At 39.9% G+C, this 19,876-nt stretch overlaps 1 protein-coding gene across 1 annotated transcript in view; it reads left to right on the top strand.

The window, feature by feature from the left end:
• ARHGAP10 (Rho GTPase activating protein 10) overlaps positions 1–19,876 on the top strand; it is a gene marked incomplete at its 5' end in the record, with an annotated part of 149,225 nt that overhangs the window by 21,602 nt on the left and 107,747 nt on the right. The window contains 2 exons of the mRNA XM_010010676.1: positions 18,761–18,856; positions 18,948–19,009. Coding sequence (XP_010008978.1) covers positions 18,761–18,856; positions 18,948–19,009 — 158 coding nt within the window. The remainder of the gene's footprint in view (positions 1–18,760; positions 18,857–18,947; positions 19,010–19,876) is intronic.

Genomic DNA, 19,876 nt, shown 5'->3' with positions numbered 1-19,876 from the left:
GTCATCAGAGTCATCCTCTGTGTATGTCTTGCTGTGGGTTCATGACTTGTCTAACCTGCTGTAGGTTAAAGGCTTGCTTCATGTTTGAATCCAATTTTCCCTGCAGTACCTCTGCATCAGTCTGCTCTTGTGCTTTTTAAAAGAATGGCCCAGTGGGTCACTTCCTCCATGTGCAGCTGAAGTCCTTGGCAAGCCTGTTCCCAGGGGTGCAGGATTTGCACATGCCCAGGGATGACAGTTTCCTTCTTGATCTCATGTTTAGTTGTAGAGTTGTATGTGCACATGAGGGAAGTAGCAGAAAGAGGTAGTGCTGCACACTGACAGGGGATTTCAGGTACGTCTGCTAAACATGGTATTTTGATTAAATTATTGACATGCTGTTTCCAGTAGTCTTTCTTGGAAAATAAGCTACTTGTACATGCTTAATGTCACAGGGTCTCGGTTCTCTCTTGGTTCTGTGTCCTGGTGTCTCGGTTCTCAGTGTCATAAGAAAGAAAAAGTGTGTGTGTGTGTGTGTGTTTTAAATCTATTTGAACGTGTTATCTCGTAACATCACTAGTGGGGATGGGAGTAATTGATACAAAGACTTTTAGACATGCCTTATGAAATACTGATATGTGGACAAACAGAATAACAGTTTTGTGCATGTATTTCTTCAGTTGTATCCTTTGAGAAGTGACTTCTGTATTCTACTCTTGGAAATTCTTGGTGAACTGGGGCAGAGAGGTTCTCTTTCTGTGTATAGGTCTTTCTTTTCCCAGCTCAGTTACTCAGCAGTCACATGTGCAGGGGTTATCATCCTGGCTTGTACTTTGTTCTGGCTTTTGAATGTGTTAAATGCTCCAGGATCAACAAGACAGCTGTTAATGAAAGTACAGGTCATCAGTGTTTGGTTCTGAAGTGGGAGCTGGCTGCTCGAAGGGAGATCTATTTTATGTTACTTCATAATGTGGAAGTAAGGGAGCTGGCTGGACTTCTCTGTGCAGAAGCTGCTAGCTTCTCTTCAGAGCTGCTAGCCTGCTTTCACCTGAACGAATTGGTGGAGAAAGGGGAGGAGCTACATGGTTTATGTTCTGTGGTGCAGATGTAGTTCAAGATGCCGTTCCGTGCAGTGCTTGGTGTGCAGTATCTTTCCAAATGCCTTATGTGAGTAGCTTTCCTCATCTTTGGATCATGGTTGGGTGGCACCTTCCAGTGTCATGATGAGAAAATTAAGGCCATTTCGATTCTTTAGCCCACAAGCCCTTTGTTGGGCTGCGTGCTTATGACTGAAGTATAATACTATGATAGTGACATAAAGTGTGTAACTCATCTTCATGCTCTGGAGTGCTTAATGAAATGATCTCTTGTTTCTGGAGACCTGGAGTTGTAATATTGTATGGAGAGTTTTATTATTGATCAGCAAAGATCCTTGATACTTGTTCTCCAGCAGTTGCACATTTCCTCATCTTGCTCTCAGTCAACACAAATAAGAACAAAGGTAAATAGGAGTCAGCGAGTCTGTGTAGAACAGGGGTTGTTCCATTTCTTAGTTGGACACTCCTGTTCCTGAAATGGCATTGCGAAACATCTCTGTCATAAGATAAAGTCTTGCTTACATGTCTGCTGCATATACTGGGTTCCATGGAGTTTGTACCACATGCAAGTACTCCCTCTCCTCTTTTTTGTTTTAGCTGGTGTTGGCCCTCAAGATTTCTCATGGACCTTGGTCTTTTGGCTAGAAATGCAGGAAAGCTTATAATTTTATGGAGTCAAAATGAACCACATCTAAAAAGTTTTGCAGGTCGCTGCAGGTCCAGTGGACTGCAGTTGGAGAATCACAAGCCTAGAGCAGGCGTACTGCTCCAAAGCTTTATCAACAGGGTGAATCCTGACCAAAAGTGCCAATTCTGAAATAAAGCAGCCTTAGTTGCTGAAGTTAATCATCATTAAAGGCTTAATGTTCTTTGTGGTGTAGCTTCTGACTGATCCTGCCAGAGATTTTCGTGCCAGCAAGGCCTTCATCTGTGCAGAACAGTAAGAAATAGTACTGCCCCAGTATTGAGGTGTTTTTTTTTAATGCAAGTAAACCTAACATCGTGATGGTAGTTACAGAATAGCACCAGTTTATATGGGCAGAGCAGAAAATGGTAGTCTGAGTTTGACTAACAAATGTAGAGCCTAATACTGCTTAAGAATCCAGTTTATTTTATTGCAGCTGATATGCAAAAATGGGGTTCTTTTCCCCTACTTCAGTAATCATTTTAGCATAAAGCCTGGTCATGAAAGAAACATTAGTAAATGAAGAAATGCACTGAGGAACTTTTAGTATAGTAATTATTTTTTGGTGCTAACTGGGACTAGAAAATGAGATTAACAAGGAATTTTAAAGCAAATTATTAATTGGCCATAGGATCTTTCACATATTTTGTGGCTTTCTGCAACATTCATAAAGAGCTTTTCTTTGTGAGGAGAAGAAAAAGCAAGAAGTCGTGAACTGTCACCTTGTCGTCAATTTTTATTGACCTGTGGGTCATACTAGCAGAATTCTGGGAACAGGCTTTGTCAGTTGAAGTGTGGAGGCTGCCATGAGTTGTGGCTGCATCAACACCTCATTCATGGTGGTTCTTCAGGGGTTAAACCCGAACTTTTTGAGTGTGCTAAGAGGTGGTTGTCTTGTTAAGGAGGCCAACTGTGAAATGTTTTCAGCCTCCTGGTGGGTTTTCCTTTTTTTCGTTTGTTGTTTCATTTTGGTTTTGTGTGTTAAGGTAGAAAGCGTAACATGATCTCCAATCAGGAGTAACTGTCTATGTAGCTGTACATACAATGCGTGTGTGTATTTAAAATGAAGGCATTTAGATGACAGTGACATCTGGAAAGGTGGGGTGGGATTAAATCCCTAGTCATGTTCTGCATCCCAGATGGTTGTCTCGATAGCCATTATCTGCTGAGCAAGATTGGGCATGGTTATTGCCTGGTGTTACGGTTGCTGTTTCTCCAGCTACAGAACTTGTTCAAGTAGTTCTAGCAATACTTTCTTTTGGATTTTATCTTTCTGAGGGAGGGGAGGAGGAGAGTACCATTATTTCAGTTCTCTAGGACAAGAAATGTGTTTTGGTAGGAAAAGTAACTTTCTGGTATTGCATCTTTTCTAATACTCTCTTAGGTACTTAAAGAAGGGGGGACTTAACTGCGCTGCAGCTAAACCCCATGCTGTCCTGTAACTTGACTTAGCTGAGTAATCACTGCACTGGCACTCAGTCTGTCTTTGCTCTCTTGCTTTCAGCTTATGACTTTGAATATATGGAAAGTCTGTGCCTCTTTCATATTAGCCTGAGTTGTAGGCTTTCTTCTTCCCTCGAGTGTGGGAAGGAACAGGCTGTTGAAGGAACCAGACAGAAAGGTCTAGTTTAGGGAAATACATACTGTTCAATAACTCTGCCACTCCTGCTTCTGTTGAAATGTGGGCTTAATCTTATTACCCGGCTTAAATTTAGGGTGCTCTTCACTCCTTAAATGACTCTTATCTCATAGTTAATTTGTGTGTTTTGATAAGAAACTTCAATAAGTATTTGTTAAAGGTTTTGGTTTTAGGGCTGGAATCCATGTAATATAAAACTTATGAGAAATCAAGGGGTATTGCACTAGGAAAGACACAGGTGTGAGATTTGTGGGTGTTGTGTTCCCCCCTGCTCCCTTTCCAGTTAAAGGAGAAGTCAAAGAGAAGGGAGAGGGCTAAAACAAATAAATATTCCCCCCTCCCTACCAACAAGGTTCTTTTTAATGTTTGTAAGTGACTCTGTAGCAACATTAACTAGTCTTTCTTATGTGCTTCTGCATTCTTTCTGGAACATATCTCCTGCTCTGCCTCTATGACTATCCTTGTCTCTTGTTCTAATTAGAGAGCTTTAGAAAAGGAGAATGTGGTTTCTTTTACCATACTAGTTTATTTTAATCTGATTTTCTTCCTACTTGAAAGACTATACTAAAAATAGAGGAGAAAAAAGAAAATCAATCTCCATAAAACAGAGAGGCTGCAAAGAGTTATTGAAGCATGCAGTAACTGGAGTGTTCCAGCATGGCTATTGTGATTCAAGTCCTTGAAGTTTGTCAGAAATGTGGCTTTACCAGGTCAGGATTTTCTGCTGGCCTCTGTTTTGCCCAGAGAGCACTATGATCCTGCTGCTATTTTACCAAGATTTGTGGGTTGTAGATCCTGGTATATGATCAGTTTATCATGCTAATACTTTTTTCTCTAGAGACATGAGAATCTGTGACTCACAGTGTCTTTGCTTTCAAAACTTAAGTGTTTATTTTTCTGAAGGCCTGTGATAAACACAAAAAAACTTTTTTAGTGAAAGACTTAAGTACATATTTTTCCTTAATAGTCTATGAATTTTTATTTTGCAGAGATCAGTGGTTTTCTGTGTAGCAGTCTTGCCACCTACATTTCCATTTCAAAAGACAGAGACTTGGCACTCCAGGTTATTGATTTGCCTCATACCAGAGATTTGAGAGTATTTAAGCACCATTGCTTTAGTGGGGTCCACTGAAAACTGTTTAATCTGGGATGGAGTCTTGGGTGACAAGATTTAGTGTGAGGTGTCCCTGCTCATGGCAGGGGGGTTGGAACCTGATGATCTTAAGGTCCTTTCCAACCCAAACCATTCTATGATTCTATTATTTTTAAGACCGTTTACGAAAGAGCCCTTTTCACTGAAATATCTGCCAAAGAAATAGTTTTCTTGTTGATTTATACTCTCAATACATAAACCGAGGTGAACCACATGGCAGTTGGGTAAGTTAAATGATGATTTCTAACTAGTAACATTTTCTCTTTTTTTGCCTTTTTGGAGGTAGAAGGTGGGATGGAGGATGACTACTTAGTCTTCCCTTTCTGCCTGATAAAATTTAGGCCTAGTCAGGCAATTATACCCCACAGATGTCACGATATTTCTCATTTGGTGCCTTTTTTCAAGTTTTTGTTTGGTGTCAGGGATTGTTAGTTAATGGCTTTCCTTTCTTTCATCATCTTTATTGTTTTCTGCTTGTTTCCAGGCTTGATGTATGAATAAATAATTTGATCGAAAAGTCATGCATGTGTGAAGTTTTGTGAGCAGCCAGGACAGTTTGTACCAGCGAGTGCTAAAGCTTGAGCTATAAAGCCAGTACAGCTGGAGTGCAGGACACAGTGTTTTGATTTGTTTTGGTTTTTTTTCTCTGTAGAACAATTCTGTGTATGTAGGTGTAAATGCTGTGTGTAACTCCCTTCCTGTCTTCAACAGATACCATATGTTCACTAGTGAAAGCTGAAGCATTTTCTTCAGATTGTTGAATTTAACATCCCTTATTAGTACTGTAGTGATTTCAGGAAACATCATTGAAATTTGGAGTTCTTCTGTGGGCACTGTACATCTAACAGTGGTCCCAGGTGGCCAAGAAGGCCAATAGCATTCTCGCTTGTATGAGAACTAGTGTGGCCAGCAGGAATAGAGAAATGATCATCCCCTTGTACTCGGCATGGGTGAGTCTGCACCTCAGATTAGTGTTCAGCTTTGTGCCCCTTACTGCAAGAGACACATTAAGGTGCTGGAGCATGTCCAAAGGACAACAAAGCTAGTGAAGAGCATAGAGCGCAAGTCTTATGAGGAATGGCTGAGGGAACCAGAGCTGTTTAGTCTGGAGAAGAGAAGGCTCTCACAGCTACCTGAAAGGAGGTTGTAATGAGATGTGTTGGTCTTGACTCCTAAGTAATGAGCAATAGGACAAGAGGAAATGGCCTCAAGTTGTGCCAAGGGAGGTTTAAATTGGATATGAGGAAAAATTTCTTCACCAAAAGGGTTGTGGACCACTGGAACATTGGAAAAGTGGTGGATTCACCATCCTGGGAGGTATTTAGAAAAACCATGTAGACGGGGTGCTCAGGGACACAGTTTAGTGTTAGGTTAATGGTTCAACTTGATGATCTTAAAGTCTTTTCCAACCTGAATGAGTCTATAACATAGATTGTCACAGTCCAAACAGGACCTCATTTGAGCTATTAGGCTAGTAGAATGGATTTATTTCATTTTTCTTAGTTTTGTAGAAGGGAAATCATGTTTAAATTTTTAATTTGGCAACACTTGTGGTCAGTTGTGGGCCAGCTTTAGTGCAGGAAATACATAGTAGTTTCTAAGGGAGCTTGTGAATACTTTGCAGTATCACTTGGCTTATGCAAGAAATTGCTCTCTCATGAGAACACCTTGTGTCAGAAATGCAGAGTGCAACCTAATGCAGCTGAAACGAGTTATGGAAAAATCAAAAATGTTACGTAGGCTGGTTCTTTTACTCTCAGACATTACACACACTGCTCATTTAGAAACAAAACCAGCTTGACTTTTCTCTAAGATGGTGATGATAAATTTAAGCTAATTCTTGCGTGAAAGCATAAAGGATGTAAGTAATCTAGAAAAGATTTTTACTGTCTTGTATACTGCAAGGCTTCCTTTTGTTTGAAAACGGAATAAAATGTGAAGTTACATTAGAAGATTAAAGAAACAGTTTTGTTTCCTGTTTCTAAGTCATGTTGGTATAGCAGTGTGGGACTGCAAGATATTTCTTTCATGCCTTGTGGTTCTCATGAGGATATAGAGGTTGCTCTTGACTATCCTAAATTACTTTTGCTGGATTGTTTTGATTAGGAACCAGTTGCCACTGCTATCCAGATTGGAATCTCAGTTTGCAGAAATGTGCTGAAATCCCAGAGCAGACTTTCACATGCTTGTGTGCCAGTAACTTTAAAGTCAAAGGTTTTTTCCTAATCAGAGTTAGTAAGGTTGTGTGTCTCTATACAAAGTAATATCTTTCAATTGATTCATGGGCCTCAAATTTCTAACCTGAAGCTGTCAGAAGGATTACAGGATTTCTTTGCACATTGAGTTCAAATATTGCACAACTATCCAGACCAGGAATGAGTAGTTTCTCTTTTGGCATGTACCATACTACATAGTTGAATAGCTGAATATTTCCTGGCAAGCTCTGTTAGCAGTTATTGATGGCATGAGCACTAACTTTATTCTTCTGCCGTAACAAATTGCAATAATGAGAGAAGCTGGCAGGTGGAACAATGATGGAGCATCAGGGCTTCCTCCTGCAACAACTTTAAAAAAGCAACAGTGAGAGCAGTGAAAGAGGAGTTTACTTTCAAGTTTCAACCTTTACTTTGACATTTCACATATTTCAGTGCTTTCTGTCATTTTTTGTTTATTTAAAGGAATTCTGTATTCAGCATATGGACATTGATATAATCTGTGGTATATGTGTATGGTTTTGGTCTCAGCTAATTAGAAGCTTCAATTTTAATATGGTTTAGCCAGGTAGAGCTATCAGAAAAGCTCCTTTCGACACACAACTGTTGTGTTGCTTTACCCATAAAATCCCCATTAACAGTAATCCCCTTTTTCTTTTTTATTACTTTTTTTTTTTTTTTATTTGGGCATCTATTTTAGCCACCCAGTGCTCTGCTGTCCTGTACTTTTTATGGAAATCATATGATGTATGTCCAGGCTGTTCTCTGCACCACTCTTGCTGCCAGCTGTTTTCTTTGTCAAAACTTGGATTCATTTCACTTTTGTCTAGCTACAGCAAAGTTGTTCTTGAACTCTTCCCTTTTCAGGGGCCTGTGGTGGTCATCCTATCCTTGATGCTCAAGATTCATGCTGGCTTGTCTATGGTGGACAAAAAAGTATACCTCCATAAAAGAAGTTTAATGGAAATCTTGCCAGAATTCCTATGTTCTGCATTTTGAATTTGGCTTTAAGGGTTTTCTTTGCTATATAAATGCACTAAATTGGCAAGTATTGCCCGAAGATGCACTACTACTCTAACCTTTTAACACATAAATAGCCCGAAAGTTGGGCACTTGGCCATTAGTTGGCTTAAGTGGATAAAGAACTGGCTTCAGTGGATAAAGAGCTGGCTGGATGGTCGCACACAAAGAGTTGTGGTCAATGGCTTAATGTCCAGTTGGAAAACAATAACAAGTGGTGTCCCTCAGGGATCGGTGTTGGGACCTGTCTTGTTCAACATGTTTGTCAGTGACATGGACAGTGGGATTGAGTGCGCCCTCAGCAAGTTTGCCAACACCACCAAGCTGTGTGGCTCGGTTGATACGCTGGAGGGAAGGGATACCATCCAGAGGGACCTGGACACGCTTGTGAAGTGGGCTGATGCCAACCTCATGAAGTTCAACCAAGCCAAGTGCAAGGTCCTACACCTTGGTCGGCACAACCCCAGGCACAGCTACAGGCTGGGGGGGGAAGACATTCAGAGCAGCCCCGCAGAGGAGGGGGGTGTTGGTTGATGAGAAGCTTGACATGAGCCAGCTTCAGTGTGCGCTTGCAGCCCAGAAAGCCAACCGTATCCTGGGCTGCATCAAAAGAAGTGTGACCAGCAGGTCAAAGGAAAGGTGATCCTGCCCCTCTACTCTGCTGCTGCACCTCCAGTATGAAGACAGGCTGAGAAAGTTAGGGCTGTTCAGCCTCGAGAAGAGAAGGCAGCGTGGAGACTTCATAGCCTGTAAGGATGTTGGGGAAGGACTCTTCGTTAGGGACTGTAGTGGTAGGACAAGGGGTAATGGGTTCAAACTTAGACAGGGGAAGTTTAGATTAGATATGAGGAAGAAGTTCTTCATAGTGAGGGTGGTGAGGCACTGGAATGGGTTGCCCAAGGAAGTTGTGAATGCTCCATCCCTGGTGGTGTTGAAGGCCAGGTTGGACAGAGCCTTGGGCAACATGGTTTAGTGCGAGGTGTTCCTGCCTGTGGCAGGGGGGTTGGAACTAGATGATCTGAAGGTCCTTTCCAACTCTAACTATTCTATGATTCTATAGATTTTAGCTGCTCTTTTTTCCAGTTCCTCATTGTGTTTTCCTCCATCCTCTTCCACTTGAATCCTGTTGCACTTGGGAAAACAAAGCTGTACTATTCAAGGTCTTTCTTAGTCTACTGGGAGAACTTGACTTAATTTTCATGACTCATGCCAGAGGAACTGGTAAAAATGTAATCGTTTTATGAGCCTTTTATGGTCTTAATCATGACAAAGTATTTGGTAGCCATTTCACGTAACATTTTAATTATATGTGCTGAGTGCATGTTTGGACATGTTTCATTGTGGAGAAATCAATCCTCTTGCAAGTTTGATCTCCTTGTGGGTTTTTGTCTATGTATGCGAATGTTCAGACAGGCAGTAATTCCACAAAAGTGACAATGTTTTGAGAGATCTGCCATTTTGAAGAGAGAAACGTTGTGAATGATGCTTTCTTTTTTTGTTTTGTTTTTTTTGTTTGGTTTGGTTTGCCTTTTTTTTTGTTTTTGCAGTTTTTCATGTTGAATGTTGACATTTCTGCAGACTTGATATATAGCTTCATAAAATATTTCAAACTGTCAGCTGAACAGCATGTGCTTTTAAAGATGATAAAAATACTTGCTCTAGTCATTTGTAAGGGAGGTGGCTACCAGCTCTCCTTGTGTTTTGGCTGCCCACTCCCCATTATGGAGTTGTCTTCTGGCTTCTTGTGAAAAGCACCAACACTTGCAGATGGCTGAAACTAAGCAGGCAGAGTTGTTTCTGGAAAAAAAAGGCCTTTATTGTGTGTGAAATCCTGTTCGGTTTATTTACAAACTGTGGGGAAAGAGGTTTGTTGTTTTTTTTTCTCCTCTTTTGCTCCGCCTTGCTCGCTGCTGTGGAATTAAAAAAGATCTTGCTGAAACCATTTATTGGATGTGAACTCTTCAAGATGATGCTTATACTGAATGGCAGCATGTGAATAACCCGGAAGCTGGCATGTTTGCTGTGACATACCCATCCAGGCTGAGCTGTGCTCCCCCTCAAACTTTCTCAACCCCATGAAATTACAGTTGTACATGTGCTTCCTGAGACAATAGGCTTCAAGTAACGAAGTTAGTCCTGTTTCTTGGAAGGGGGAAATCTCTGTGCCCCTGTGATGGATCATGTTCTCCTGTTGTGTTGATGTAACACCTTTACCTGAGTGATTTTTTAAGAAGTTAGGTAGACATGTCGTGTTTGAAAATTACTCTGAATTCAGAGAATTTCATTTAAGATGAGCCATGAGAGGTTAGTGCTTCATTGTTCATATTCAGTGTAGATTTGATCAAGTGGGGTTGCTACCCAACCACCAAACTCATGAGTTGAAGAATACAATAGCAAAACAGAGCTTCTGCTCAATGGTGAATTGGTCTTTTCTGTTGCAATCAAAATAATATTTCAACACAATATATTCTGTTTCATGTGAACATTACAGTTCCTGTCTGGGAAATAAATGTGGGAAGGAAAGCAATACTCCAGAATTAAAACATTCAGAATGCTGATGTTGGATAAGTATCTGTACAATAAACACATTTTTTCCTGTAACTGTTTTTTGTTTGTTTTACAGAGTTTCCCAGTTGAGAATGTTTTCAGTTATCTAGCACAGTTTTTCATCCTTAAGCAGTATGATCTTCTGATTTACTAGCTGCTGAACACCCTTGCTTGTTTGCAAATTGTTCTTGAGACATCAATAGCTTCATTTAGGATATAAGTGTGAAACAGAAACATAGTCATCCAACACAATAAATATGAGTAGCAAAACCATGAATAAATGCAGGAGGGCTTTCAAATCTCTCGTGTTTGACAAGAATGTCAATTGAATACAACATCTGGATTTTCATGTTCCATTTAGTGATCAGAGTTGTCTTATGAATGACTTAAGTCAGTTTTAAATTTCTGCTAGAAAATTCACTACTAGAAGTGTCATCTCACCTTCTGAATCCATACACCTTTACATTAATGATAGTAAAATCCTGATCTCTAAAAAGGAATGTTTCTATTTCGTGTTTTTTAATTCAGTCACTTCTGGAAAACAGGCCCTGTGGCTGTGCTACTTACAGAGCTGCAGGTGTTGCAGAAAGTTATAGTGGTGAAAGCTCTGATGGTATTCGATGGTACCAGCTGTTTTGGTATTGTCTATTCAAACTGTTGCTTCTGGATTGTTGCAGTTTTCTTTTGGAACAGATTATGTGAAGAACATTGGTACTGCTCTTGCTGCTGTTTGATGAAATGTATGATGGAGGGAAACCTTTGCAGCAAATCCAAAACTACTAGTTTTTATCTTTGGGAACCATGTGAATTTGGTGGGATGCTGTTGTAGTTTTCTGCATTGCAAATTTGGTTTTCTTAGTCCTTGCTTTCTGATTTACTACTACTTTTTGTAGTAGACTTCTGATCCATTTTGTTGCCAGAGACATGGAGGTTGTAAGGATCGGGAATATGGATACAATTCCTTTGAAGAAAATTATCTTGTGTGTTTCACAGTAACTTCCATCATGGTTGCCTGGCCCTTCAGCAGACTCTTTAGGATACAGGTCTTGCGTCAGGGTGTTTGCAGGAATATTTCTCCACCCTGAAGCAGTGAGTTTATTGGCAGGGCTGTAGGGCTAGGGATGCAACTTATCTTTTTATTTCATGAATTGTAACTGTGTTCCTGAAGAGCAGAACTGAAAGTTTCACTCACGGTCTGAGCTGGCAGAGGTGTACACTTCTTGGTAAGAGGTGTTCTAGGAGAGCCTTAATCACCGCTGAGAAACTAAATGTGCTGTTTTGCCTGCAATGCAAAGACAGAAATGCTCTTGGCAGGGTGGAGTAGGGCTGCCTTGGTGATTTCAAAAATCCAGCTAAAAAGGTGAGTAACTTGAGTCCAAAGAGGTGTGGTGCAGCTGAGGGATGATATCAGCATGTTTTGGCACTTTGCCCATACTCGCATAAGTTGATACTTTGTGACATTGCATACATGGTAATGAGCATGTTAATTAGTTGTTTCTTGATGTGAGGGAATGTGGAGTTTGTACCCTTGTACCTGTAAGGGTAGAAAGAGGGGACATGAGTTAAGTCTGTTTTCACTGGAGAAGGTAGATAAGATGATGAGTGTTTGGTGTTGTTTATGCATGCTTTCTGTAGGAAAAAACAATGGTTGGAGGTTATGGCATCTAAGACATTTCGCATATCTATGAAAGTAAGTGTACTCTGGTAAAATTTGAAAGCTTTCTTAACTTGCCTGATTTGATCGGTGTGGCAAATAGTGGCATTTAGACTATGGGATTAGGCATTTGAAAGAAGGAAAATCGTAGAATATGACAGAAATTACCTCTGAAGTATTTCTATTAAATACTTTTGATGTCTATGAAATAGAAATCTGGCAAAAATAAGGTGGTTCTCTCTTTAAAGATGTGAGGGGCAGGTTTGAATATCTCTGTTGTGCCATTTACATGTGGCTTGTTCGGGCTAAATAACCTGTTCTTACTTGTCACGTAATTATGCCAGAGTTAATGACTCCAGCATGCACCCAGCCAGTTCCTAACAGAGGCACTGTTTTGAAGAATGCATTGCCCCAATATTCAGTTTTCTCTCTTCGTGTTAGATTGGGCAAGAAAAACATGCTTTTCTTTTTTGGCTTCTAGATGTTCACTTCCTGTTGTCATTAGTTGGGAGGGTCATGACAAAACTTGGACTCTAGTGTAACAGAAGAACATAATTCCTATCTGTGATGAGCTAAAAAGAAACATTCCATTAGAGATTAAGATTCCTAAGATTGTTATTAATTTCTTGTGTTTACATATAAATTACCTTAGGGTTGTTTGGTTTTCATTTTATTCTTGCAGTTTCCTTTTTTCTGTGTGATGCTGAAATGCAAAGAATGCAACGCTTCTTTTGGTAACAAAACCCCTTCTATGTTAAAATTTGGAAGACATTTCCTAAAATGCTGCAGCTATTTGTTAGCTCTATTTTTTTGTTATTGTTGTATGTTGAAAACTTAAACTCTCACTTGTGTGTGCACGTATGTGTAAACTTCATCCGGAGTAATGTTGTTGACACCAAATTTCTGAAGGTTTTTAGTAAATAATAAAACACATCATAACTTTGGTACAATTGGTGTAGATTTGTTTCAGACCTGAACATATGAATGTGGAGGGTGTGAAGCTGTGAACTGCTTGCTGGATGCTCTGGAGCTGTGGCTGCAAAGGTACCTTTGGGCCTGTAGGAGCAGGATGCTGTTACTAGTTGAATGAAACTGAAATAGCAAGAGGTGGTGGGTTTTCTAACATGTTTTAAAGGCATAGGGTGGTCCAGATAGGCTTACACTGTTATGCTGGAGTGAAGGGGGATATTGAGCAACTTGACACGTCAGTAATGAGTTTATTTTTAATCCTCATACCTGAATTTGCTAAGCTTTCAGAAACTCGTGAGTTGCTGTGGGTAACTTGACATTGCCAAAACAGGACTCCAGAAACCTTGTAGTCTTTGAACTCTATTTCCATCCTGGTTTTGGAGCAGAATGAATAACTTTGTATTTTAGCTTTAGTTGTCATTTTTGTCTGTTCTGATAATTTTTTTTTTTCAGTATACTTATATAAAAATGAGTAGTAAAAAGTTTATTTGGTTTCAGGGAGTTGGAACATACCCCTGCTCTTAAGAATCTGCCACATGGCTTGCATCTTCCAAATTGATAAGTAAATCCTGTTTATCCACCTTACTAAGGTAATAATTAAATCCTGTTCTCAGTGTCATGGATTATATTAGATTCATTGGTCACGTTGTGAAAGGGGACACAGAGAAACAGGGAGTTGCTTTTCTAAGTGTTGAAATGAGAGGTGTTTCATATGAAGTGTCATATGAGTCCATACCATGTCTCTTGGACAAACTATTTTGAGTACTCTGTTGCTCTGAAGCTGCTTTAGTTGCTCTTGCAAGTGAGATTGATGCCTGGGAAGAAGAGGGGAGAGACTGGCTCTCACACAGCTTGTCCTTGCGTGTTTCATGACTGTGTGTAGCTTGCCTGATCTTGGCCAACTGTGAGTTAAATACATCAAGAAGTCTAATATTAGTCCTTAATGTAGTAACATCCTTGAAGACAGGCTTTGTAGTAAAATCTAAGTATTTGCTTTAACCTTTTAGCTTTTTGAGGAGAATGTTGTTGAATGGGACCAAAGCAATTTCAATCCATGCTGAATGAAGCTGCTAGAAATCTGTCATTCCTTGAGCATATTTTCCTCTATACAAATGCACATAGTATGGGGAATAAACAAGAGGAATTAGGCATGTATGCACATCTACGAGAATATGATATTATTGCCATCAAAGAAACATGGTGGGATGGCTCCTATGACTGGAGTGTTCCATATGAAGACAGATTGAGAAAATTGAGGCTGTTCAGCCTGTAGAAGGCTGTGTGGAGACCTGATAGCAGCCTTCCAGTATCTAAAGTGGGCCTACAGTGATGCCAGAGAGGGACTCTTCATCAGGGACTGTAGTGACAGGACAAGGGGTAATGGGTTTAAACAGGGGAGGTTCAGGTTAGATATAAGGAGGCTCTTCACTGTGAGGGTGGTGAGGCACTGGAACTGGTTGCCCAAAAAAGTTATAAATGCTCCATCCCTGTCAGTGTTCAAGGCCAGATTTCACAGGGCCTTGAGCAACCTGGTCTAGTGTGGTACTAGATGATCTTAAGGTCCTTTTGAACCCAAATCATTCTATGGCTCTATATCTATTAGTGTCAATGAGATTTGTAGTTAGGGGTAGGGAATGGCAATGTCCAGTCCTTAAAGAATCATCACAATACAGTAAAGTGTGGGACTTGATATAGAAATCTCTATATTGCTGTAGAAAAATACTAACACTAATACAATAGGCTATTACAAGCAGGTAAGTCTTCTGTCATGCAAATGCGATCTAGGCTTCGTGCAAGAGTGTTAGTTTAGGTGTCTAGTGTGAAGTTAGTACTAATCTTAAAGGGAGCAATTGGAGTCTGGTGCTGTGAGGGCTGGCCACCACCTAGCAACTAATGGTGTTGTGCTGGCTCGGCTCAAACTCAGATAAGGAATAAAAATATTTTCCTCCAAATCTAAATGGAAAAATGTAGAGGTATTTGTATGGGGCACCAGCTGTGCATGTGACGCAGGACAAACTGACAGGAGTGCTTATCCAAGTGTTTTAGAGAAAAGTGGGGGAGCTGGCGGCTGCTCCTGTTTCTTCTGGTGTGGTTTTTAAGTAGTTACATTCAAACATGAAAAAAATAGAGTGTACTGATATGAACATGAACAAAGAAGAAAACTAAAAGCCCTGATGTCCTTATGGCCCTCCCTTCTCTCTTTGGAAATGTGCCTTTCTCTTCAGTTTTTTGTCAAAATATTTAGCAGATGCTTGGTTTCTTTTAGTGTTTTAAGCAAGCGAGTCTTTGAAATAACTGCCTTATGGGTTCGCCAGGATTATTCAGGAAAAAGTATTAGTGTTTAGCTGATACTTAAACGCTCTTTGATCTTGAATGCCCTGTTCCTCCCTTTAAGTTATAGCAGCAGCTTTCAACAAGCAGCAACCCCATTACTGTTTCCTTTACCTTTCTATTTGGCGTTACTGTGTAGAATGTGGAGATTAAAGGGAATAAAATAGTTACTTTCTGGCCTCCTAAATTCTCAAGGTGTTTTTTTTCATCAGGCTGCCGCATTATTTGAGTAATCACTGTAACTGGTTGTGCTGCTTGATACATGCTGTGCTCATGTAACTGTCTTACTGTAATGTATGTAGCTGAAATCCATGTATGTTTACTGTCTGTCATATAGCACATACTGGTGTTGCAAGCTCTAATGCTGATGTGGAACAATACTGGGATGTGTCTGTCATTGACAGCCGACTAATTTTGCTGTAGTAAAGCTATTCTGACACGGGATGGAAGAAAGCCAAGTTAACACTTATGAAATTTGTAGCTTAAGCAACAATGCTCAGCATTTAAATTGTAACATAGTAGTAAGAGAGTGTAGTACTTATGATGACATCAGTATCTAGTTTGTTTTTATAGAGTTTTATAAATGCTTAAAATTATGTGAATGTGTACGTATTGTAGGATACGTGGAATGTACAAGGGCAAAGGCTGGAGCAGTTTCATGCTGTTTCCCCACACCAGAAGGTTCGACTGCAGACTGTCTCAGGTTTGGCCATGGTTTGGCAGGTGGCAAGAAAATCCAGCACAGGGCTATATTATCTTTCTGAACCTAGCCATCATATTCATAATTTTTCCAGTGCTGTAGCAAAATGGGTTCTGACCTTCGGAGAAAGTTTTTCTGCACTGTGTACTTGATACTTAGTTTTGCTTCTTTCAGTTTAGCAAGAGGCAGACCAGAGATTCTTCCATTCCTATGAATAGCTGGGCACCAGTGGTTCTTCTGAGCAAGGTGCTGGTTTTGTGTTAGGCCAGTGCTATTTTGGCATTGGGAATGGAAACAGTGTGTGACCTTAAATGTAAATTTAGCTAAAATAAAACAAGACTGGTGGATGATACATAAATATTAGAGGATGAATCTTGTAGTTAACATCTGCTGACTATTTAGGATTAAAAATCTCTTTATTTTGGCAAGATAGGACTCTGATCACAGCAGCAGTCTGTTGAACTAAATGACTGGAGTGTTCTTCCCCTAGTCGGGTTTCTTTTTTTCCAGTTACATCTTGCAGCATGTGATTAGTTTTTATTTTGCTCCATTGACTTCTGACCTTTGTTGAAAGTGCCAAGTTCTTAAAATCTGTCAGAAAATCTCTTCCTGTTTTGTTGTCTTCTAGGTGTTGGTTCAGTGTCCAGGTATTTCGGGTTTTTCTTGATCCATCAGGTCATTCTTCTGTGTCCCAAACCCCAACCTCCTCCCACCCCCTGATGCTTTCCAAAATTTTCTGGAACAGTTCCTCAACATTTATCAAAGTTCCTCAACAACTTATCAAAGCCCAGAGCCTGCTTCAGTGTTTTAGTACCCTTTCACTTGTGAAGGGGAAAGGGGGGTGGTGTGTGCATGCAGTGCTGCATGCCTTCTGTTAACATGTATCTTGCTCAGCAGTATTTGAATACTTCACCTCTACATGGTGGGGAGAATGTAATAAACAGTTCCTTCCTCTAGCATGGGTCTTGATCTCATATGATAGGGCTTTGGCAGGGGATTATCGGATTCAGGAAAATTAAGTAAGTTTCGGAGACTGTTGTTGGTCTCATTTTCCCATAAATACTCTTTTCAGCCTTGTGTTGTGACCTGGCTCACAAGTAAGCATAACACTGGATGTTTAAGAAACTAGTTATTTTCCATCTTTAAGCCTTTCACAGCTGGCAAAACTTGTTTCTTTTGCTGTCTGCTTTATGAACAGCCATTTAGCCCACAAGACATTTGAGTTAAAATACCATGTTTCCATGGGAATTGTTACTTATTTTTTTCCCCTTCAACCTTCTTATCCTTCTTCTTTCAATTCTCTGCAGAATGCTACTGCTTCATGTCTTGAAGGGTACATGTACAGACTTTAGAAGCAGCTGCAAAAGGGAGGCAAGTACTTCGTAGCATGGCATCACAGCCCTTTTACACAGCAGGAGAGGAAAGGACTAATGAGAAACGGGTGAAAAGAAAGGAATATGGAAGGGCAATGAACAGAAAGCATTTTTTTCATGTTAGGATGTGTATTGCTGTTTGTAGAGTATTTGTGACCTACCCTTTTAAGTGGTTGAGCTCAACTTCCAGTGCAGCATTTTATGTTGAAGTTGTACTTGACTATGACACATGACAAAAACATACGATGTGTTGGATACAAGGTTGTTCTTTAAAAAAAAAAAAAAAATCAAAGCCACCAACCAAAACCACCCCAAAACACCAAACAAAACCAGAACAACAAAAAAAAAGCCAGAGTTTGTAGTCTTTTAGCTCCAGTTAATATTAAGGAACAAAACGCTTAGCTGTTCTGTTAAAAGAGTTGTTCTTAGCCCTTCAGAACTGCATGTGATCAGAAAAAGATTATAGATTAACTAAATATTTCAAATTGCCCTCAACCTTGGTTGACAACAAAAATGTGAGTAAACCCTTTATTACTGGGTAGGAGTGTACCAGGACATGCATCCTTTTTTCCCATTGAGCAATTCTATCCTCCCAGAACTCGTGACATTCCCAACCTGCTCGTGTCTGCACAACAGGAAAGTGTGTACACACCGCTTATTTTCAGCTTTAGACATCTTAGTAAGGGATGATGATCTTGTGTATGAATATAGAGTCTGATTACTTCCTGAGGGATGTAGGAGTGCAGCCCTCTGACCCTGAATTGTCAGACAGTAATAGGTCAAAATTGGGTTGAAGAAAATATTTTAGGACTATTATGAAACAGTTATTACAGAAAAAATGCTGTGCATTTAATTTAACTTTAGGCATAGTTTAACTCCATGGAATTTCTAGTTTCAGTGCAACAGTTATTTTAAATTTGGTTCATTTATGAATATTTCACTAGCAGAGTTTTATATGTATAGTACGTAGAAAACCCCAAGGTGTGTATTTTTGCTGATAAATATCCTAGTGAATTTAGGTTAGCAGAGTAAGGCAACTGGCACAGCTTATTCTGAGTGGTGTTGTGCCTTAAAACTTCTGTAGTTACAAATCTGTTTGTGTGGCCTGTGCCTTAAATGGTGGTATAGAGAAGTGTAAGAATAGGTCTAATACTGTACACGTGATGACACTTATTTCTGCTATGTAGCCTTTTATAAAGAAATCTGTGGAACAGGTTCCCAGATGAGATCAGAAGAACATTAGACAATACTGCTTTTCTCGTGATGTCCTTAGGCAGACTGGTGTTAAGAGTTTCTTGTAAATGTTGATTATTCTAGGGGTGGGAGAATCTTCCAGCCTTCTTATAATGATTTCCTAACCTTCGATCTGTGCTTTTTTTTTTTTTTTTCTTTTCTTGCAGACCTTTCAGCAGCCCAGAGAAAATTTGCCCATTCTCTAAGAGACTTTAAATTTGAATTCATTGGTGATGCAGAGACAGATGATGAAAGATACATAGGTAGGTAAGAAGTGACTATAAATGGCTATATGTTGCCATGCCATCCTGCAATGTGATTAAACTTACTTTTTTTTCTGGTTTTGTATTACAGATGCATCACTTCATGAGTTCTCAAACTTCTTAAAAAATCTGGAAGAGCAAAGAGAAATTCTGGTGAGTTGCAAGAAGAATTTTAAAAAGCTGTCCATATAGCAAAGAATAAGATGAAAGTTTTACAGCTGCTTACTGCTTTGTTAACCACCAGGATGTTGATATCAGTAACTTAACAGCAAAAGCTTTTGTTGTGCAGCCTCTGATTCTGTAGTCCAGAGTTACAGACAGCAGCTAGTTCTCATTAAAGAAGAAAGCTGTTATGGTAAGGGCAGATAACTGGTTTAAAATGGCAGTGCCCTGGTACATGATGGCTGGGGTGAACTGGAAGATCATTGTAAGGTTGCTTATCATTCATAGAACAAAAAAAAAAAAAGAGAAAGATTTAATACTGCAACAGGACACCCAAGGTTGGGAAGTTGGCCAAACTTGGATCCAGGATCTGTGTGACTGCAGCTTCAACACTTAGGTGATGTGGGATGCAGTCTGTAGGCTGGCTGCAGTAGCAGACTTACAAACCTTATTTCGTGGGGTTTTTTTTTTTTTTTTTTTTTCTTTCCCTGTAGGTGAGCCTTTCCAGTGGAGGGTTGTATCTGCAAACATTTAGTTGCTCTGTTGTGTAGCAGGATGTGTTCTTAATTAAGGTGCCTGTCATTGCCGCACATAAGCAGTGCACTGAAAGCTCTGCAATACACCTTGTTATCTTGATTTCCTAAACTGTCCAGAATATGGGGTGTTTCTTTCTGGATGGTACCATGGTCCTTCTCTCCATTTGCATGCCTAACTTTTAGAGCAGGGATTCATAGAGCAGATGATGTCTACCCAATTTTCTTCTGAGTGTGGTCAGACCCCCACCTCTAGGAAATGCTCTTATATCTGCCTAGATAGCAGTTATGTTCCTCAGTATTTGGCATGTGATTTTTCTCTTCT

The sequence above is a fragment of the Nestor notabilis genome, unplaced genomic scaffold (assembly GCF_000696875.1).
Source record: "Nestor notabilis isolate BGI_N333 unplaced genomic scaffold, ASM69687v1 scaffold3143, whole genome shotgun sequence".
Lineage (NCBI taxonomy): Eukaryota > Metazoa > Chordata > Aves > Psittaciformes > Psittacidae > Nestor > Nestor notabilis.
This window is presented reverse-complemented; position numbering and strand designations above follow the sequence as displayed.